This window comes from Nerophis ophidion, linkage group LG20, assembly GCF_033978795.1.
Source record: "Nerophis ophidion isolate RoL-2023_Sa linkage group LG20, RoL_Noph_v1.0, whole genome shotgun sequence".
Lineage (NCBI taxonomy): Eukaryota > Metazoa > Chordata > Actinopteri > Syngnathiformes > Syngnathidae > Nerophis > Nerophis ophidion.
The window spans coordinates 16,023,758-16,047,473 of record NC_084630.1 but is presented as its reverse complement, the minus strand read 5'-3'; the positions used below and the strand labels follow the sequence as shown (position 1 = coordinate 16,047,473).

At 40.0% G+C, this 23,716-nt stretch overlaps 1 protein-coding gene across 2 annotated transcripts; it reads right to left on the bottom strand.

Moving 5' to 3' along the window:
• Positions 1-208: 208 nt before the first annotated feature.
• LOC133538800 (pyrroline-5-carboxylate reductase 1, mitochondrial-like) lies at positions 209-23,511 on the bottom strand. Of its 2 annotated transcripts, none has more exons than XM_061880592.1 (9): positions 23,404-23,511; positions 20,747-20,842; positions 17,634-17,704; positions 14,673-14,852; positions 11,179-11,286; positions 6,444-6,557; positions 6,107-6,199; positions 1,367-1,530; positions 209-775 (listed from the first exon to the last, which is right to left on the bottom strand). In XM_061880592.1, the coding sequence occupies exons 1-9, from the start codon at positions 23,465-23,467 to the stop codon at positions 613-615; spliced, it is 1,053 nt and encodes a 350-aa protein (XP_061736576.1). In that variant the 5' UTR covers positions 23,468-23,511; the 3' UTR covers positions 209-612. The 2 variants fall into 2 exon arrangements, with proteins under 2 accessions (XP_061736576.1, XP_061736577.1); XM_061880593.1 differs by having other exon boundaries at positions 23,337-23,497.
• Between the last annotated feature and the right edge of the window lie 205 nt (positions 23,512-23,716).

Genomic DNA, 23,716 nt, shown 5'->3' with positions numbered 1-23,716 from the left:
CTCTGTTAAAGCCTGTGTCAATTGTCCCCCTTCTGCACCTGAGTCCTCATTCTCGCCAAGGTTTAACACCTTCAGATCAATACATTGCAAAAGTAGCAAAATGCAAGAGTAGGATAAAGATCTCCGTAAATCTTGTAGATGTTACTGTCAAATGCGCTGAAATGTGACAAAAACAAAACATATTTTTCACGTGCAATAAACAAAACAATGCAAGCCAAAGTTTATTCTTTAGCACATTGAATTTTTTCGTTTACAAATGTAAACACCATGGTGGCTATTTGAAATACAAAATAAGGACGGATTATCATTTGTAGTATTTTAATTTCTGGAGCTATCAACTACAATTTAGCGTAAAAGGAATAAATGTTACTTTTACTTAGTTTTTTTGTTCACTTACTTCAGATAGAATAACAGAGTAAAATATGTTGATAAAATTCTTTGGTGTCCATCGAAGAGACAAAACATGAAATGCAGCACAGATCAATTGTGTGTGTGTGTGTGTATAAGAACACAAGACACCTGAAAAAGTGGTGGCACCTCAGATGTCACACAGGACCCAATTGATGTCCATCTGTGTGTGGTGGCGTTCAAGGGAAATGTGTTCATGTACGCTCAGTTCTTCTTCTTTACGCCCGAGTTTCGATTGTTGAACAGGCTGAGTCCTGATCGGCCGTTTCCATTGGTGACGCCGGGCTGCTGCAGCACTTTGTCCAATGTGGTCTTCTTAATGGCTGCAGGGGAAATGCGCTCCTGGTCGGCCAGAAACTGCAGCTCCCTGCAAGAGGAAGATGACGATATTTCATCCATCCATCCATTTTCTACCGCTCATTCCCTTTTGGGGTCACGGGGGGCGCTGGCGCCTATCTCAGCTACAATCGGGCGGAAGGCGGGGTACACCCTGGACAAGTCGCCACCTCATCGCAGGGCCAACACAGAGAGACAGAAAACATTCACACTCACACACTAGAGCCAATTTAGTGTTGCCAATCAACCTATCCCCAGGTGCATGTCTTTGGAAGTGGGAGGAAGCCGGAGTACCCGGAGGGAACCCACGCATTCACGGGGAGGACATGCAAACTCCCCACAGAAGGATCCCGAGCCTGGATTTTAACCCAGGACTGCAGGACCTTCGTATTGTGAGGCAGACGCACTAACCCCTCTGCCACCATGGAGCCCGACGACGATATTTCAGTGAAGTCGTCTATTGTCGGACTGTAAACTTACATCTCACACATCCACAAAAGGCGTCATTGACCCAAAACTTGTATTTATATTTGTGTAAATTATGCATAGTTCAAAGTAAAACATGCTGAGTGTCTGGCAAGTAAAATAATTGCTCTGGTTTGCATTTCCAGAACCTTCTTACTTCGTCCTGATACACGAGGCCTCCACTGCATTGATGAGAAGGCTGCGGAAACCCCCACTCTCCATGACATGAAGCGCATGGATGGTAGCGCCACCTGGTGAGCAAACATTGTCCTTCAGCTGGCCAGGATGCTGCTCAGAGTCCAGCAGCATTTTGGCTGCTCCCTGCACATTAAAAGAAGAAGAGAAAGTAAAGTACAGCACAGGCACATCTGCAAATGTTTGAAAAAAGGAAATGCAATCCCCCTTTTAAAAAGGACACTTTGTGATTATAGTTATCTTTAATGCTACGAATCAAAAAATTAAATGAACATTTTGGCGAGTCAGAAAAAACAATGTCATAAAGCAATATAAGGATACTAGGAAATATGTGCATGTATTATACATACACAAACGCCAAAAGTTTGGACACACCTCGTTTCAATGCGTTTTCTTTATTTTCTTGACTATTTACATTGTGGATTGTCACTGTAGGCATCAAAACGATGACGTCTGTGAAGTGAAAACTATTTCGGTGACCTCTTGAAGCTCATCGAGGGAAAGCCAAGAGTGTGCAGAGTACGCACGCACACATATATACGTATATGAGTTGGGAAATTGTGTCAGATGTAAATATAAATGGAATACAATGATTTGCAAATCATTTTCAACCCACATTCAGTTGAATATGCTACAAAGACAACATATTTGATGTTCAACCTGATAAACATTTTTTTTTTTGCATATAAACATTAACTTTGGAATTTGATGCCAGCCACACATGACAAAGAAGTTGGGAAAGGTGGCAATAAATGATGATAAAGTTGAGGAATGCTCATCAAACACTTATTTGGAACATCCCACAGGTGTGCAGGCTAATTGGGAACAGTTGTGTGCCATGATTGGGTATAAAATCAGCTTCCATGAAATGCTAAGTAATTCACAAACAAAGATGAGGTGAGGGTCACCACTTTGTAAGCAAATTGTCGAACAGTTTTAGAACAACATTTCTCAACGAGCTATTGCAAAGAATTTTACCATCTATGGTCCATTAAATCATCAAAATGTTCAGAAAATCTAGAGAAATCACTGCACGTAAGCGATGATATTACAGGCTTTTGATCCCTCAGGCGGTACCAAAAACAGACATCAGCGTGTAAAGGATATCACCACATGGGCTCAGGAACACTTCATAAAACCACTGTCAGTAACTACAGTTGGTCGCTACATCTGTAAGTGCAAGTTAAAACTTTACTATGCAAAGCCAAACCCATTTATCAACAATATCCTGAAACGCCGCCGGCTTGGCTGGGCCCGAGCTCACCTAAGATGGACTGATGCAAAGTGGAAAGGTGTTCTGTGGTCTGACGAGTCCACATTTCAAATGATATTTGGAAACAGAGGATGTGGTGTCCTCCAGAACAAAAGGAAAGATAACCATTCGGATTGTTATAGGCGCAAAGTTCAAAAGCCAGCATCTGTGATGGTATGGGGGTGTATTAGTGCCCAATGCATGGGTAACTTACACATCTGTGAAGGCACCATTAATGCTGAAAGGTCCATACAGGTTTTGGAACAACAGATGTCATTCAAGCAACGTTATCATGGACGCTCCTGCTTGTTTCAGCAAGACAATGCCAAGCCACATTCAGCACGTGTTACAACAGCGTGGCTTTGTAAAAAAAAGAGTGCGGGTACTTTCTTGGCCCGCCTGGAGTCCAGACCTGTCTACCATGGAAAATGTGTGGCGCATTATGAAGTGTAAAATACGACAGCGGAGACCCCGGACTGTTGAACGACTGAAGCTCTACATAAAATGAGAATGGGAAAGAATTCCACTTTCAAAGCTTCAAAAATTAGTTTCCTCAGTTCCCAAATGTTTATTGAGTGTTGTTAAAAGAAAAGGTGATGTAACACAGTGGTGAATATGCCCTTTCCCAACTACTTTGGCACGTGTTGCAGCCATGAAATTCGAAGTTAATTATTATTTAAAAAAAAAAAAGTTTATGAGTTTGAATATGAAATATCTTGTCTTTGTAGTGCATTCAACTGAATATGGGTTGAAAAGGATTTGCAAATCATTGTATTCTGTTTATATTTACATCTAACAATTTCCCAACTCATATGGAAACAGGGTTTGTATGTGTGTGCGCACACGCACACACACACACACACACATATACATATACATATTTATATATATATATGAACAACTTAGATTTATATCGCACTTTTCTAGACACAAAGCGCTCACAGAGAAGTGGGAACTCAACATTCATTCACAACTGGTGGTGGTAAGCTACATCAGTAGCCACAGCTGCCGTGGGGTAGACTGACGGAAGCGTGGCTGCCAGTTTACGCCTACGGCCCCTCAGACCACCACCTATCATTCATTCACCAGTGTGAGCGGCATCGGGGGCAAAGGCTGAAGTGTCCTGCCCAAGGACACAACGGCAGCGATTTTTTGGATGTCAATAGGTGGGAAGCGAACCTGCAACCCAAAGGTTTCTGGCCGGCCGCTCTACCCACTTCGCCATGCCGCCCCAATATATATATGTGCGTGCGCACAGACACACACACAAAATTAATTATGCGTGCGCGCACGCACACAATATATATACGTGCGCACACATATACAGTGTATATATATATATATATATATATATATATATATATAGTGGGGCAAAAATGTATTTAGTCAGCCACTGATTGTGCAAGTTCTCCCACTTAAAATGATGACAGAGGTATGTCATTTTCATCATAGGTATACTTCAACTGTGAGAGACAGAATGTGGGAAAAAAAATCCAGGAATTCACATTGTAGGAATTTTAAAGAATTTGTAAATTATGGTGGAAAAAAGGTATTTTCAACCCAGGACTTCACGGCAAGACTTGGTCAACGACCTGAAAAGAGCTGGGACCACTATTTCCATGGTCACTGTTGGTAATACACTAAGACATCATGGTTTGAAATCATGCATGGCACGGAAGGTTCCCCTGCTTAAAATAGCACAAGTTAAGGCCCGTCTTACAGTAAGTTTGCCAATGACCATTTGGATGATCCAGAGGAGTCATGGGAGAAGGTTTAGTGGACAGATGAGACCAAAATTGACATTTTTGGTCATAATTCCACTATACGTGTTTGGAGGAAGAATGATGCGTACCATCCCAAGAACGCCATCACTACTGTGAAGCATGGGGGTGGTAGCATCATGTTTTGGGGGTGTTTTTCTGCTCATGGGACAGGTTAAAGTTAAAGTACCAATGATTGTCTCACACACTCTTGGTGTGGCGAAATTATTCTCTGTATTTGACCCATCACCCTTGATCACGCCTGGGAGGTGAGGGGAGCAGTGGGCAGCAGCAGTGCCGCGCCCGGGAATCATTTTTGGTGATTTAACCCCCAATTCCAACACTTGATGCTGAGTGCCAAGCAAGAAAGGAATGAGTCCCATTTTTATAGTCTTATTATAAGGAGAGGATGACTGCAGCCATATATTGTGAGATTTTGGCCAAAAACCTCCTTCCCTCAGTCAGATCATTGAAGATGAGTCGTGGCTGGATCTTCCAACATGACAATGACCCAAAGCACACAGCCAGAAAAAAAAACAAAAAGTGGCTTCGTAAGAACCATATCAAAGTTCCGCAGTGGCCTAGCCAGTCTCCAGACCTAAATCCAATTGAAAATCTTTGGAGAGAGCTGATAGTCTGTGTTACTCAGAGACAGCCCAGAAACCTGACTGATCTAGAGAAGATCTGTGTGGAGTGTGCCCTCCTGCAGTCTGTGCAAACCTTGTGAAGAACTACAGGAAACGTTTGACCTCTGTAATTGCAAACAAAGGCTACTCTACCAAATATTAATGTTGGTGTTCAAATACTTATTTTCTGCCTTATCACACAAATTGTTAAAAAATCATTGATTGTGATTTCTAGACTTTTCTTTTTAGGTTATCTCTCATACAGTGGACATGCTCCTACCATGAATATTTCAGACCCCTCCATGATTTCTAAGTGGGAGAACTTGCGGTGTTCAAATACATATTTTCTTCACTGTATGTGCGCGCACGCACACACACACACACACACATATACATATATATATATATATATATATATATATATATATATATATAAACATATATATACGTGCGCGCACACGCACAATATATACGTGCGGGCGAGCGCACGCAGACGCGCGCGCGCACACACACACACACACCCATCCATTTTCTACCGCTTATTCCCTTTTGGGGTCACGGGGGCGCTGATACCTATCTCAGCTACAATCGGGCAGAAGGCGGTGTACCCTGGACAAGTCGCCACCTCATCGCAGGGCCAACACAGATAGACAGACAACATTCACACTCACATTCACACACTAGGGCCAATTTAGTGTTGCCAATCAACCTATCCCCAGGTGCATGTCTTTGGAAGTGGGAGGAAGCCGGAGTACCCGGAGGGAACCCACGCATTCACGGGGAGGACATGCAAACTCCACACAGAAAGATCCCGAGCCCGGGATTGAACACTGACTACTCAGGACCTTCGTATTGTGAGGCAGACTCACTAACCCCTCTTCCACTGTGAAGCCCACACACACCCACACGCACACACACCTATGGGATAAATAAAATATGATAATTTTTTACATGTATAATTGAATAACTAGGTGCCCAAATGCGTCCACCCCTAATTCTGTGTGTACAATTGACCGCTAGTGGATGACAGAATGATAAACACAAAATGAATGAAGAAAACTGACCAATAGGGCCTGAGCTCCGAGTCGGACAGCGAGTCTCCTTGGCAGACCCATTTTCACTCCTCCATCTGCTAGTGCATCCAGTGCTGTGAACGCCTGTGTCAACCACGCAGATATATTATAGTTCATACTGTTATTTGTTCAGTGCAGTCAAACAGGATGTTGTGTGCACTGTGAAGCATTAAGTGAAATGTGTGACAAAGTTGGAGTGAAACAGTCTCAAAAGGTAGCTGATGTAAGGAGTTATTTGTATTATTTTCTTTTTATTTGTGTTTCCTATGTTCTTTTGTGTGTTCTGTATACAGTGTGAGTGACAGACATAAGCAGTTAAGTTGCTTACATAGGCGGGTCCACTGCCGCTTAGCCCGGTGACGGCGTCGATGAGGTCCTCCTCCACCTCAGTGCAGTATCCGACACTGGCCATCAACTGCTCCAGCAACTTACCATCCTCCACCTGAAAGTAACAACATCATCAGAAATATATATATATCTATTACAAATTAGGGCTGGGCGATACATCGATATACGCGATATATCGCGGGTTTGTCTCTGTGCGATATAGAAAGTGACTATCGTGATATTCGAGTTAGGGCTGGGCGATATTGGCTTTAATTAATATCTCGGTATTTTTATGCCATATCGCAATATACGATATATGTCTCAATATTTTGCCTTAGCCTTGAATGAACACCTAATGCATATAATCACAGCAGTATGATGATTCTTCTTCATACTGCATTAAAATATGCTCATTTTAAACTTTCATGCAGAGTGAAAACACAACTAAGTCAATTTACCAAAACTGTATTTATTAAATACTCTTCATTCTCTTGCGGGTGACTTTTTAAATGAAAGAACAAATTAGTAGTGCTGCTACCTTTGGTAGCAACACTTCTGCCGCATACTTTGCATATTGCTGTTGTCTGCTGAATATCTTCCCGCTTGAAGCACAAACCACCGCCAGATGATGGACCCCCTGCTGTTTTTTTTGGCATTAATTGTTCTTCCTCCATTTGTGATCAGTTTCGCACCTTCTCTTTCGTAATGTCACTCGCAACGCTCCGCTTGCACGACCTGTCGCAGCTAACGTTAGCCATGCTGCTACCTCTCTGCTCGGCGAAAGCGTATGATGCTACACGAACGACAGTATGTGACTATGTAAAAAGGTGGGCTTGTTTTAAGTCTCAGTGAGAAGAAGAGACGAGAAGGAGTGAGAAAAGCCTGTAGTGTAATGCCCGCAGCTAAAAGCAACTGCTTGAGAACGTATACTCAAATATTACGATAGTCATTTTCTACATCGCACCGAGGCAAAGCCCTAATTAGAGTACACGTTCTCATGCAGTTGTTTTTAGCTGCGGGCATTACACTACAGGCTCTTCCCACTTGTGTTTCCGTCTCACAGAGCGTAAGCGCACCTTCTTACATACGTTACATATTGTCACGTCTCACGTCACATACGTATAATCCCTTGCCCAGCGAGAGATAGCAGCATGGGTAACGTTAGCTGTGATGCTAGCGGAGCCGTGCGAGTGGTAATACGAGAGAAAGAAGGTTCAAATCTGGTAACAAATGAAGGAAAAATTAATTCCCAAGAAAAACAGCACAGGGTCCATCGTCTGGCGGTGTTTTGGCAACGGTTGTTTTGGTTGAACAAACAACCGTAATAAGTCAAGCATGCGGTACAAGCGTTGCTATAAAAAGTAGCATTACTGCTAGTATGTAGCATCATTTGAAAAGTCACCTGCTAATAACTGTTTAATAAATACAGTTTTCGTCAATTGACTTAGTTTTGATTTCCTTCTCTGCATGAAAGTTTAAAACTAGTATATATTAAAGGCCTACTGAAACCCACTACTACCGACCACGCAGTCTGATAGTTTATATATCAATGATGAAATCTTAACATTGCAGCACATGCCAATACGGCCGGTTTAGTTTACTAAATTGCCATTTTAAATTTCCCGCGAGGTATCCTGTTGAAAACGTCGCGGAATGATGACGTCTCGGGTTGTAGCGGACATTTTTTTCCAGCCCGATCCAAGCTATAAGTAGTCTGCTTTAAATCGCATAATTACACAGTATTCTGGACTTCTGTGTTGCTGAATCTTTTGCAATTTGTTCAATTAATAATGGAGAACTCAAAGTAGACAGATGGAGGTGGGAAGCGGTGCACTGCAGCTGCCTTCAGCATCACAAACACAGCCGGTGTTTCCTTGTTTAAAATTCCCGAAGGTGAAGCTTTACTATGGAACAGAGCTGTCAAGCGAAAATGGATCCCGACCACATGTCAACCGGCAGGTTTCGGTGAGAAAATTGTGCTAATAAGTCGGCTCTTACCGTAGACATCAGCGGAGCTTGCGTCCTGCTGCAGCTGCATGGCTTCCCTCAGAGACACTGGCGGTCACCACACCCGTGGCCACACCCCTAAGACTTTCAGGTACCATATAATCTCACTAAAACACTAGTAACACAATAGGCAGATAAGGGATTTTCCAGAATTATCCTAGTAAATGTGTCTAATAACATCTGAATTGCTCTCACTGCCCTCGCCTTTTTTCTAGTCCTTCACTTTCATTATCCTCATCCACAAATTTTTCATCCTCGCTCCAATTAATTGGGAAATTGTCGCTTTCTCGGTCCGAATCGCTCTAGCTGCTGGTGGGTATGATTGTAAACAATGTGAGGATCTCTACAACCAGTGACGTCACGCGCACATCGTCTGCTACTTCCGGTAATGGCAAGGCTTTTTTATTAGCGACCAAAAGTTGCGAACTTTATCGTCGATGTTCTCTACTAAATCCTTTCAGCAAAAATATAGCAATATTCCAAAATGATCAAGTATGACACATTGAATGGACCTGCTATCCCCGTTTGAATAAGAGAATCTCATTTCAGTAGGCCTTTAATGCTGTATGAACAAGAATGTTTTAATGTAGACACAGAATCATCATACTGCTGTGATTACATGTATCAAGTGTTCATTCAAGGCTAAGGCAAAATTTCGAGATATATATCGTGTATCGCGATATGGCCTAAAAATAGAGATATTAAAAAAAGGCCATATCGCCGAGCCCTATTACAAATCTTTCAAATCTAAATGATAAAACAAAAAAGGAGCACACTGATGAAACAATAGTATTTGAAAACCAGCGCTCTCAGGTTAAAAGAGTTGCGTGACTTTCCTACTAAATACGGCCGTACGATCAAATCCAGAAAATGGCGTAAGCCGGTAATAATTCAGATGTATGAAAGTGTTTGCAGGCATTAATTCCAGCACATTTCTTGGTTACATCGCACTCTACTTGGAATCCTATGCAGTGATGTGAAATGGTAAATGGATTATACTTGTATAGCGTTTTTCTACTTTCAAGGTACTCAAAGCGCTGAGACACTATTTCTACACACACACACACACACACACACACACACACACACACACACACACACACACACACACACACACACACACACACACACACACACACACACACACACACACACACACACACACACACACACACACACACACACACACAGTGGAAGCTGCCACACCATCCCATGGCACAACCAGACCACACTCCCTTATACATGTGCAAATCATATCGAAAATAGCCATGTGACTGAGCTCGGCACGTTCACACCAATCACAAGTCAGCCGGAGGTGCTTCTTTCTCATGTTTCGAGCAAACCGCAGAACGATTGTCAGACTGTCATTAATTGCCGTGTCTTCAGAAGACTGAACGCAGGTGGAAATAAAGAAATAAATGGTCGTGTCAGGAAGAAGGTGAAAAAGAAAATAGATGTGCGTGGCCAAAACTGACTCTGGGAAATTAGTGCTGCAGTCCGTTTGAAAATATAGTCACTAGTTGCTTGCAAGAGCATTCGTTATTGTGCCATCCTATTCGGTCTCAGGTGCCATGACCACCCGCTGCAGCAGTCCACCTGCCATGGGCAATAATAGTCACAGGATCACACAATGACAGCAATAGGTGGCAAAATGATCGCCTAGATAAATGAATAAATGTCCTCACAAATATTAACATGAATAAATGCATTGGCACTAGGGATGGGCGATATGGCCTTTACTCTATATTTTTAGGCCATGTCACGACAACGTATTTTTCATTTGGCCGGGGGTGCGACTTATACTCAGGAGCGACTTATGTGTGTAAGTATTAACACATTACCGTAAAATATCAAATAATATTATTTACCTCATTCACATAAAAGACTAGACGTATAAGATTTCATGGGATTTAGCGATTAGGAGTGACAGATTGTTTGGTAAACGTATAGCGTGTTCTATATGTTAGTTATTTAAATGACTCTTACCATAATATGTTACGTTAACATACCAGGCACCTTCTCAGTTGGTTATTTATGCCTCATATAACATAAACTTATTCAGCCTGTTGTTCACAGTGCTTTTTTAAATTGTCTTTCAAAATGTCTATTCTTGGTGTTGGGTTTTATCAAATATATTTCCCCCAAAAATGCGACTTATACTCCAGTGCGACTTAGATATGTTTTTTTCCTTCTTTATTATGCATTTTCGGCAGGTGCGCCTTATACTCCCAAGAACAATTTTAGAAAGTTAAAATATAAAATAAAGGGCTTTTCTTGTTGCACTTGAACAATTTACAATTTTCCACGTTACATATAGTCTGCTATAATCAAGAATTACACAAAAAATAAAAAAAGCTTTATTTACACTATAAAATAAATGCTTCAGGATTCATGGTTGCCACTCCTGGTCTGTGCGTTAAGAAAATTACAATTATTACTAAGTATTGAAAACAAAACTATGGATAAATGTACTCAGATAAGCCATGCAGCAGGTAAAACATACATTGTTAAAGGGTAAAACACAAATTGTCACAATTGTGTTTGACCCCCTTGCTTAGAGTGTCAAGAAGAAGCAGTTTTGTATTTGTGTGTTCGAAACTTAAAACGAAAAAAAAGTTTTGTCTACCATGTTTACAGGGTCCAAATGTATCCAATAAGAAAAATGCATCAGTGTCGATTGAAGCAGACTGAAGTAAACAATAAAACAGTCACAATCCTTGTGTAATTACCTCTGCATGAGTACCAGTTGCGTAGACCGTTGCTCCCTCTCTCACCACGACTGGAGTGTTGGTCATGCACCTCATGACTTTAGGAGCCGGGCGGTACTGAAGCAGTTTCTGAGCATTGACATATAAAACCCCATCAATCACATTCAAACCAAAGAAAATTATATTAATTAGGGATGCAACAGTACATGGTAAAATAATAACCAATACAACCTCATGGATCACGGATTTCCACTTTTGGAATTAATTTTGCAGTGTGTGTGCCTGTCCAGGGAAGCAAAAAGCATGCTGCTCGTTAAGCTTTTTAATCTGGCCTGCCAGACATTACAAAATAATTTTTTTAGATCTTTAAGATGGAAACTGCCGCTGCTATTATGATGTGCAGTGATGTTTATAAATTACCGTACATCTTGAACTACACAAAGTATTTCAATGGTTGCAATCTGCGCTTTTGCATGATATACTAGTTACTATGGTAATCTAATTCAGTGGTTCTCAAATGGGGGTACGTGTATCCCTGGGGGTACTTGAAGGCATGCCAAGGGGTACGTGAGATTTTTTTTTAAATATTCTAAAAATAGCAACATTTCAAAAATCTTTTATAATATATTTATTTAATAATACTCCAACAAAATATGAACGTAAGTTCATAAACTGTAAAAAGAAATGCAACAATGCAATATTCATTTTTGTGGACATGTTCCATAAATATTGATGTTAAAGATTTATTTTTTTGTGAAGAAATGTTTAGAATTAAGTTCATGAATCCAGATGGATCTCTATTACAATCCCCAAAGAGGGCATTTTAAGTTAATGATTACTTCTATGTGTAGACATGTTTATTTATAAATTGAATCACTTGTATATCTTTTAACAAGTTTTTAGTTATTTTTATATATTTTTTTCCAAATACAAACCCCGTTTCCATATGAGTTGGGAAATTGTGTTAAATGTAAATATAAACGGAATATAATGATTTGCAAATCATTTTAAACCCATATTCAGTTGAATATGCTACAAAGACAACATATTTGATGTTCAAACTGATAAACATTTTTTTTTTTGCAAATAATCATTAACTTTAGAATTTGATGCCAGCAATATGTGATTGATATATGAGATATCAGATAGTAGGTGCGGTTTTTTTTTACCCTTCACGCTCATATTTCGCTCTGTTTGTTGCATTTTTGTTGTGTTTTGCTTGATTGTAAAATATGTCGATGGAGAGGGGGTGTGAGATTCATATGTTGTCAATATTCAGTTTTTTATCATTAATTGTTAATATTGTAAATCCCAAATTCTTTATTTTCATGTACATTCTGGGTGTCTCAGTAAAAAAATTGAAGGCGTTTTAACGTTTTTAGCATTCAATCAGACATTTTTGGGAGGTTTTGTATTAGTGTTCCTAAAAATAGATATACCAGCCTCGACACATTTTTTTTCTTTAAAATTTGCCCCTCGAGTCAAAATAATTGCCTAGGCATGGCATACCACACAATGTGACTCTACCCATGCCTCTAACCTCCCCCTTCAAAATCGTATACAGGAAAAAAATAAACATTTATGTTCAGCTCTAACAAAGAAGATGTAAGACAACAATTTAAAGAAGCCTTTTCAAATCTCTTGAATGCTCCTCACGAAAGACAACATCTTACCACTGCAGCTTTTTGTTACCTGGACGAATTCCGGCTACAATGCAGACTCACAGATAAAACTATGTGACTTAACTATTGGTCCATACTCTGAGATTAAATGTACTTACAGAGTTAATAAGAACAAAACACTTTATTTATGCGTTTGATCTGACTCAACGCCTCAGATTTTCCATGTGCTAAAATCTAGAGGGTGTCCTGATCCAATATTGATATGAGTCCATTATCAGCAAAAAAGTATCGGATGATATCAGCTTGTATTTAAAATCTCCGATAAGGTCGGATACAAGCGGTCCTGCAGCCACTTAACATTTAAATGTCCTCCAATAAGCGCACAAAGTCCTTTTTTTGTATTTTTGTCAAATTCAAAAAAATAATAGGTTTATATTACTTACACATACAAAGTCTCCAAAGTGGATATGTATTTGAAAGTATTTAGTTACAAACGTCTGTGGATCATTCAACGTCCTGCACTAAACTTAATGAATTATTGTGACTAATCCCCGATTTAACGCTTCACTTCAAAAGCATAAATCTACCAGGTTAGTTAGTGTAATATACCCATCATTGTTCTCCAAGTAATCTCACTTGAGTAAGCCTTTTCTAACATTCCTCACTACAAAATAATAAAAGTATTTACTTATATGCCATAAGGTAAGTGTTTTTGAAACCTACTGTTTTATAACAACCAACACTATGAAATAGTACAAGTACCGTATTTTTCAGATTATAAATCGCTCCGGAGTATATGTCGCACCGGCCGAAAATGCATAATAAAGAAGTAAAAAAACATACGCACGTCGCACTGGAGTATAAGTCGCATATTTGGGAGAAATTTATTTGATAAAACCCAACACCAAGAATAGACATTTGAAAGGCAATTTAAAATAAATAAAGAATAGTGAACAACAGGCTGAATAAGTGTACGTTATATGAGGCATAAATAACCAACTGAGAAAGTGCCTGCTATGTTAACCTAACATATTATGGTAAGAGTCATTCAAATAACTATAACATATAGAACAAGCTATACGTTTACCAAACAATCCGTCACTCCTAATCGATAAATCCCATGACATCTTCTTCCTCGATGTCGCTTCTAAACAACTCTGCCAACTCCAAAAGGTATGCACCGCTTCCTCTTGTCGTTTTCTGCTGCATATTTCACTACGTCCAGCTTGTAATCTGCAGTACATGATTTCCTTGTCGGTGCCATTTATGTTCAGCCCTTCTCAGTCTTTATAAGTTACGGCCAACGATGAAACGATCCATTTTAATAGCTACGGCAGTAGCATATAGCAGTTAGCATTCCATGACACACAATGCACTTCTGCCATGACCCTCCCCCGCCAAATTCTTATTGGTTGACGTGTATGTGACGATTGCTGACATTTTCTGCGTCTCATTCAGGGAATGAGATAAATAATATTTGATATTTTACGGTAATGTGTTATTAATTTCACACATAAGTGGCTCCGGAGTATGTGTCGCACCCCCGGCCAAACTATGAAAAAAACTGCGACTTATAGTCCGAAAAATACGGTAGTAACATTTGAAATGTTGACTTAAGAAAAGTCTTGGTAGTATTCAGTACACCAGTGCTACATTGTTTACCGCAAAATACAGTTTTTGCTGGCAAGCAAAATAAACAGACATTTTTGAACAGACAAGAAAGTTGTCCTCCTTAAACCATACACCAATAAAACAAAAACAAACCAAAACTGTGGTGCAAAAACCAACGTATGGACTGTACCACGGGTCACCTGTATAGTTACACCTCTAATATTTGAGTAAGACAAGTAAATGTACAATGACAGCAATGGAAATTGTAAGAGTAATAATCACCTTTTCAATGGAGCTGATGGTGACCCCTGCAGCACAAGACACTATGAGATGACGGTCTTCGATGTCAGGGCCAATCTCATCCAGAACGAAAGGGATAATGTGAGGCTTCACAGCCAGGAAGAGCACATCACTCTTGCTGACTGTCTCTTTGTTACTGGTTGTCAGGCTCACTCCCATTTTCTACAAACAATGGAATTACAACACTTATCAAAATTATTATCATTATTATTATTACTACAGCATTAGTAGAAGAGTCACCTGCCTGTAATTTCTGAAAGGGGTCTTATGTTTTTTTCTTCCTACATTTAAAACATGTTTTACAATTTTGCATGGATGACGTTTCACAGACCATCTTCAAGCCACATTCGACTGTATCTTCATGAAGCGCAGTTGCGTGGGTGGTCTTATTTTTGTGCCTCCACTATGACTGCGTCTTTTCCAGTGAAAGCCATGTTGTAGTTTTTAGCGCTTCCATATGGTACGAGTAAACTGAACAATTTATTAATGAAACCCTTAATCCATCCATCCATTTTTCTACTGCTTGTGTCTCTCAATGTCGCGGGGGACAAGTCACCAACTCATAAACCGTCGCTCAGAAAATATATTTGAAGCTAGTGTGCGAATACTGTCTGTGTTGGCCCTGCCATGAGGTAGCCACTTGTCCAGGGTGTAATCTGTCTTCCGCCTAAATGCAGCGGAGATAGGCTCCAGCACCCCCTGCGACCTCGAAAGAGACAGGCGGTAGAAATGGATGGATAGATTAATAGTTAAGTTAAGTTTTCTTAGAAGCAGAACATTCTAGAATAATTAAACATATCCACTGCTAAGGACATTGCTTGTCAGAAAGTAACGTGTACATTATTTTACCCTGGATGTTTACATTGTCACTTTAAAAGACACTCAAATGTAAGTTGTTTTTTTGTATTTGCTTGAAACAGTAGATGTTACTGCACAATTATTTGCACTTAAACATACATGTTTGTATTATGATTAAAACTTTTGAAACATGTGTGTGTTCAATTACAGTAAGTGTGTTTACTCTAAACATTTCTGCCCCTTCATTTTACACCTAACGGCATTTTTTCCCTTTATTTTTGAATATACAGTGAGTGAGTTCGGAAAGTATTTAGATCCTTTTAAATTTTTCACTCGTTCATTTTATTTCTCAATAATGTACACTATATCAACTAAGTATTGAGCAAAGGGTCTGAATAACTATGTACATTTGATTTGACTTTAATTTTTAAATACACTTGCAAAAAAATCTGTTTTCTGTTTTGTCAAGATGGGGTGCCGAGTCTACATCAATGACAAATAAAATGAACTTTATCGATTTTAACAGATGGCTGCAATAAAACAAGGAGTGACACATTCAAAGGGGTCTAAATAATTTCCATAATCACTATATACCACAATAATATCGTACTGTGGCTTTAATATCGTACCGTGAGATTTTTATAACGTCACATCCCAACTAATTTGTATTAGAAATGGCGGCAGCGGAGGATGCATGTGCATGTACGAGCCAGTCTGTCTTACAACAAGAAGATAGAGAAAAAGAAAGAACTTGGGGCGGTATAGTGAAGTGAAGTGAATTATATTTTTATAGCGCTTTTCTCTAGTGACTCAAAGCGCTTTACATAGTGAAACCCAATATCTAAGTTACATTTCAACCAGTGTGGGTGGCACTGGGAGCAGGTGGGTAAAGTGTCTTGCCAAAGGACACAACGGCAGTAACTAGGATGGCAGAACCGGGAATCGAACCTGCAACCCTCAAGTTGCTGGCACGGCCACTCTACCAACTGAGCTATGCCGTATAGCTCGGTTGCGACAAAGCGAAAGTGGCGGCGGGGTAAGTGTCGACAAAATGTGGTAGTGACTCCGGACGGGCTCCAGACCCTTCCTAAGCTGTGGTGTCTGCCGGGCGCGCCACACCAGCCGTAACAAAGGCACATCATTAGATATCAGTATAATGGAACTTTCTCAAGTATATACAGTACAGGCCAAAAGTTTGGACACACCTTCTCATTCAATGTGTTTTTTTTTCCATGACCTATTGACATTCTAGATTGTCACCGAAGGCATCAAAACTAGGAATGAACACATGTGGAGTTATGTACTTAACAAAAAAAGGTGAAATAACTGAAAACATGTTTTATATTCTAGTTTCTTCAAAATAGCCACCCTTTGCTCCGATTACTGCTTTGCACACTCTTGGCAGTCTCTCGATGAGCTTCAAGCACACCAGTGAAGTGAACACCTTTTCAGGTGAGTGCCTCTTGAGGCTCATCGAGAGAATGAAATTTGCCAAAAAGGAGAGGATTTGAAGGGGTGCCTTGAGGAAGTACAAAACAGGCCAAAAGTTTGGAGACACCTCATTCCCTGTGTTTTCTTTATTTTCATTACTATTACATTGTAGATTGTCACTGAAGGCATTAACACTATGACACCTATGAAGTGAAAACCATTTCTGGTGACTACCTCTTGAAGCTCATCAAGAGAATGCCAAGAGTGTGCAAAGCAGTAATCAGAGCGAAGGGTGGCTATTTTGAAGAAACCAAAATATAAAACATGTCTTCAGTTATTCCCCTTCTTTGTTAAGTACATAACTCCACATGCGTTCATTCATAGTATTGATGCCTTCAGTGACAATCTACTATGTAAATAGTCATGAACATAAAGAAAACCCATTGAATGAGAGGTGTGTCCAAACTTTTGGCCCCTAATGTATATCTTTCTAGAATATTAAGTGTAATACCAGTATACAACAGGGCAAACTTGTTTGGAGGAAGAATGAGGGAAAACTAATGTTCCTATCTCTATCCTACCTCATAGTTTGAGTTCACATTTTTGGGGCTTATGCAGATCCCAAATACACAAAAACAGGTACTAACAGGTAAGAACAGTTGGTTTTGCAAGATAGGACCCCTTAAAGACAACAAAATGAAAGATCTGTCTCACCCTCAGGCCGGTCACAGTAGGCAAGTCAGTGTCTGGGGAGCTCGCTGTGATCCTGTGTGTAGCGATCACACCTGGGGACATGAAATAAACAGGTAAGTAGTAGTAAAAAATGCTATTAATTGACCATATGTAGTGTACTTAGGGATGCATCAATTATCGGTCTTACTATTAACCATGATTAAAAAAATGCATGTTTTAGTCTTCTTCACTCGCTATAAACGGACATTGTGCTGGTATTTTAATTTTGGCACAACGCGCACAGTACAAACACAAAGTCATACTAGCGGTGCCCACGCTTATGCACACCAATCGAGGTGGTATGCTATTTTAGCTTAGAAATGACAGCAAGACAACGCAGCAAACTGTTCTTACACATCAGATTAGAAGTGAAGAGAATTATATTTATATAGCGCTTTTTCTCTAGTGAATCAAAGCGCTTTACATAGTGAAGCCCAATATCTAATTTATATTTAAACCAGTGTTGGTGGCACTGGGAGCAGGTGGGTAAAGTGTCTTGCCCAAGGACACAACGGCAGAGACGAGGATGGCGGAAGCGGGAATCGAACCTGGAACCCTCAAGTTGCTGGCACAGCCACTCTACCAACCGAGCTATGCCGCTCATAAGGCGCATTAGTGGTCATATTATTTTATTTTTTTAAATGTAAAACACTACATTGTGGTCTACATAACATGTAATGGTGGTTCTTTGGTCAAAATGTTGCATCGATTACATTTTACAGACCATCTTCAAGCCTCTAATTGGCAGTCGCTTAGTGATGCACAGTTTTGTGGGCGGTCTTAATTTAAGTGGCTTACCGTGTCAGTCCACACGCATCTCTTATGTGTGACTGCCATCTACCTGTCACACTTCATTTCATTTCACCATGTACCAAATAAAATAGTTTTGACTGTTTTATTGACATTCAGACTTTACTTCAATCAATAACGGAGCAACATCCCTTCATCCGCGGCTCACTAGTGCAATAACAATGTGTCCCTTAAAACAACATCCAACCGGAACTCTCTAATAACTAAAGTTCCTTGGGTGAAAAATGTAAACTCACTACACCGGTATGTTTTAGCGCTTTCATGGAGAGTTTACTGACAGATACAAGTAAGAACTTTACACTACTTTATATTAGAAAAGGCAACAGCGGAGGATGAATGTCCCATAACAGAAGAGAGAAAAAGAAAAAGCTTATCGACTACGGCTTGGACTACAAAGGTGGACCCGTGCAAAGGACTTATGCAGATCCCAAATACAGATCAGCTGGTACCAGAAGGTAAGAAATGTTGCTTTTGCACAATATTACAGAACAAAACGCCAGATAATATGTCTTACCTTATATACACACACACCATAATAATACTCCTATGTTGAAGCACACTACAATCAATCAAGCAGTGCGGCTTCATTGCTACCAAAATCGTACTAATACATTTTGTTACATTTGAGCTCTGTGTGTAATGTTTTATATATTCAATGGAACATAAAATTGTTGTGTTGTTTAATTGTGTCATCTTGAAGTCCACATGCATCTCTTATGTGTGACTGCCATCTACCGGTCACACTTTTCATTTCACCATGTACCAAATAAAATAGTTTTGAGGTAAGTAAGCACAACCAAAATTATTAGGCGCACTGTCGAGTTTTGAGGAAATGAAAAGGATTTTACGTGCGCCTTATAGTCCGTAAAATACGGTATTGTTATTTTTGACAGTGAGGAATAACATCAAAATCTCTACGGATTGCATGTGATCTTCTTGTTAAGAAATTAATCAAAGCAAAACAATCTTGAAACTATTTATCCATCCATTTTCTACCGCTTATTCCCTTGGTGGTTCGGCTTCAAGCGGGAATATGTCGAATAGACAACTTTAATTTGTCAAGTGTGGGGCACAAGCGTTGCTACCAAAAGTAGCATTACTGCTAATATGTAGCATCATTTGAAAATTCACCTGCTAATAACTTTAATAAATACAGTTTTGGTAAATTGACTTAGTTGTGATTTCCTTCTCTGCATGAAAGTTTAAAAGTAGCATATATTAGTGCAGTATGAACAAGAATGTTTTAATGTAGACACATCGAATCATCATACTGCTGTGATTATATGCATCAAGTGTTCATTCAAGGCTAAGGCAAAATATTGTAATTAATATCGTATATCGCGATATGGCCTAAAAATATCGCGGTATTAAAAAAAGGCAATATCGCCCAGCGCTAGAAGTAATCATCAACTTAAAGTGCCCTCTTTGGGGATTGTAATAGAGATCAATCTGGATTCATGAACTTCATTCTAAACATTTCTTCACAAAAAAAGAAATCTTTAACATCAATATTTATGGAACATGTCCACAAAAAAATCTAGCTGTCAACCCTGAATATTGCATTGTTGCATTTCTTTTCACAGTTTATAAACTTACATTCATATTTTGTTGAAGTATTATTCAATTGATATATTTATCAAGGATTTGTGAATCGTTGCTATTTTTAGAATATTTTAAAAAAATCTCACGTACCCCTTGGCATACCTTCAAGTACTCCCATTTGAGAACCACTGTACTAGGTCATAAAATCAGTGTCAGTTGAGTAGTGAAGTGAAGTGAATTATATTTATATAGCGCTTTTTCTCTAGTGACTCAAAGCGCTTTACATAATGAAACCCAATATCAAATTTTTACATTAAAACCAGTGTGGGTGGCACTGGGAGCAGGTGGGTAAAGTGTCTTGCCCAAGGACACAACGGCAGTGACTAGGATGGCTGAAGCGGGGATCGAACCTGCAACCCTCAAGTTGCTGGCACAGCCGCTCTACCCACCGAGCCATACCGCCCCACAGGTTGCCTGTAAGGATTTGTAATATCCAGCAGATGTCAGTATTTAGTGACACAGCATCGACACAGTATCAATACAGTTTTGCAATGTGTTGAAACGCTTCATGACGCCTCATCAACCCATCACTAATTATCGGACATCTCGAATTACAATCGTACGGTGAATATCTATCATTGTTGCATCTTTACGTGTCCCATAGTGACAGACTGCATCACCTCCACTTTGTCTGAAATTTAGGGTTGCACACAGATGAAGTTTGGAGGAAAAGTAGAGTTTACCTGCTGCGGTGAATCCTTTCACCAATGCATGAGCAAGCTGACCTGCTCCAATGAAGCCCACACTCATTTTGACCACGGGTGTGACGTATCTGCTTCCTAAAAACAGCAATAAGAATCAATAGCATCATAAATACAAAATGTAATGTACATTATATTAGCTCTGTCGTTTACTGTAAGGATATCACTTGTATGATGACACTGAATGTCCAAGATGCCTTGCAAGACAATGTAACTAGGGTGACCAGGTGTCTGGATTTAGGCCGGACATTCCGGATTTTTAATGCCCTGTCCGGCACAGCATCAAGCCGGACACGCATTTGTCCTCCTTTTTGAGGCACTAGGCTTGAAGAGCGGAGTTTTTTCATCTTTGCTGGGCTACAGCGCAATAGCCAATCATAGACTGTAAAAAAATGCCCCCAACGCAGTAACATATCAAATAATTGGCTAAGAGCGGTGTCGGATACAAATCTGCTTATCATTGGTTAAAAAAGTAACCAAGGGTCCATGTGCTGCTGCGGCATGACATTGACAGAAAGTTAGCATCATGCCAAAACGCAAGACCTCGTTTAATTCTGAATGGATAAAAGAGCACGAATTTATAACAAAAACCAGTCGAGACTCATTCCATGGCTTCTGCACACTTTGTCGATGTGATGTTTTACGTAAGAAGTCAGGGGAAAGCTGCAATTGAACAGCATGCGGGTACGGATAAACATAAAAGTAATAAACGTGCAGCAGGTACCTCTTCAATGAGGACATTTTTGTCGTGAAATTTCGTCGCCCCTGGATGACAAGATAACCGCTGCGGAGCTGTGCAAGGTGTACCATGCTGTAAAGCATCACCAGTCCTACAGAAGTTTAGACTGCGGCATGAAAGTGGACTGGGAGATTTGCAGTGTCTCGCCCACAGCTAAAGGGATGGCCTGTGGCCGAACAAAAGCCAAGCCATTGTACGAGAACGTCATCGCTCACTATTTGGTACATACAGACTACATAAAAGAAAACAACCTACCCTTTTCCGTGGCAACCGACGCCTCAAATAAAGGAACAAACAAGTGTTTTCCCACTGTTGTAAGGCAGGGGTAGGGAACCTATGGCTCGTGAGCCAGATGTGGCTCTTTTGATGACTGCATCTGGCTCTCAGATACATCTGAGCTGACATTCCTTAACACAATAAGTAATGAATAATTCCACTTGTAATCACAGTGTTAAAAATAACGTTCAATATATAAAACATTCTCATGCTTTTTTATGTTTAAGAAGATGCGTTAATGGTAAGAAGTTGTTTATTTATTATTGGTTAGTGTGGGGTTTGCCCTCCTGGGGGTTCTTCAGACCACCAAGCACTGACATCTCATGTCAGGCTCTTGCCTGTTTCAGGGTTACAATATTGTTTTATTTTTCAATAAGTCTCTCAGTTGCTTTCCAGCAATTGTATGTTTCTCTTTCGTTCTCGCTCGCGCTCTAGCTCCAGCTCCAACCCTGTCTCTCTTCCTGGCTGATGCTTAGAGTATAACAGAGCGACATGTGATTAGATAACAAGGCCCACGTGGGCCATCTACACACCTGTGGCTGATTTCGAAGGCCAGTGCTGGAAACACCCCGCTTCGCTGCAGGCCCGCAGGCCACGACAGTTAGCTTCATAATAACAATGTTATACAAAGAATAAGAGACCTATTATACTCTAGAAATGTTGGTCTTACTTAAAAATGCACGCGCTTAGTTGTGTTCAGTGATAAAAAAAAAATATTATATGGCTCTTACAGAAATACATTTTAAAATATTTGGCTTCTTGGCTCTCTCAGCCAAAAGGGTTCCCGACCACTGTTGTAAGGTATTTTGACTTTGATGAAGGCATCCAACATGTCCTGTTGGATTTTTATACAGCTACGAAACGTCAGAAGCCATAACAAACCAGCTGCTGGCAAAACTTGAGATGTCTGGCTTAGAGGTGAAAAACATGTCTGCATATGCAGCAGACAATGCCAGTGACAATTATGGCAAACATAACAGTGTGTATCAGAAGCTGAAACTGAGCCAAAAAGATGTGCTCCCTGCAAACTGTATGGCACATATTCTGCATAACGCAACCAGAATATGAAGCAAGCAGCCTTGATGTTGATGTGGAAAATGCTGTGCTGAAGATTTACAGCCATTTCAGCACGATTGGTCACTTTTTGAACACCACAATGTATTGAATAAATACAAATACTGTTAACAAACACTTGACTTTAATATTTTTTTCCTATTCAGCCACACAAACATCATCTTTAAACCACTCAAAATTGTACTATAAATAAGAGTATACCAGAGTCCTATGTACACCGTAGTAATTTATTGATATGCCGCATAATGTCCTAATTTTGGTGTCATGGAAATGGTCACCTTAAATGTTACCCCTATTGATGTCATGAAGGAGTAATCTTCGACATGATTACTGAATAATAATAATAGATAATGTGAACATTTGCTGATGCAACTTCAAGTGGCCGTCTGTCCTAAGCTAGCATGCGAGCTAACCTGTTAGCATAGACTGACAGCAACATATTGAAGAAAACACGACGAAAACACATTAAGCACGGACACTAACCTCTTCTTGGATGAAGGCACTGGCGTCCACGGGACTGACAGCTGGAGTTTAGCGACGTGACACTTACTTTTGCCGGTGTGGGAAAATGACGAAAGGACACTTCTTGTGTCAACGTGGCTCGCCCCTGACATGAAGAACCACCATGGCAATGCCAAACAAAGACAGCCAATCAGCGTACAGAGACATAGAGCGCAGCCAATCAGAAAGCAGTTTGAAGGAATTGGGCGGGATTCACTTACACGTCACAGCTATGTAATTACAAAAAAAATACGGTAAACATTTTTTTAAAGTTGATAAAGCAATTATTGAGTGAGTTACGCTAACACTCATGGCTTCCCTTTTGGTCCATGAATATGATTTTAAAAAAAAACATTTAACTT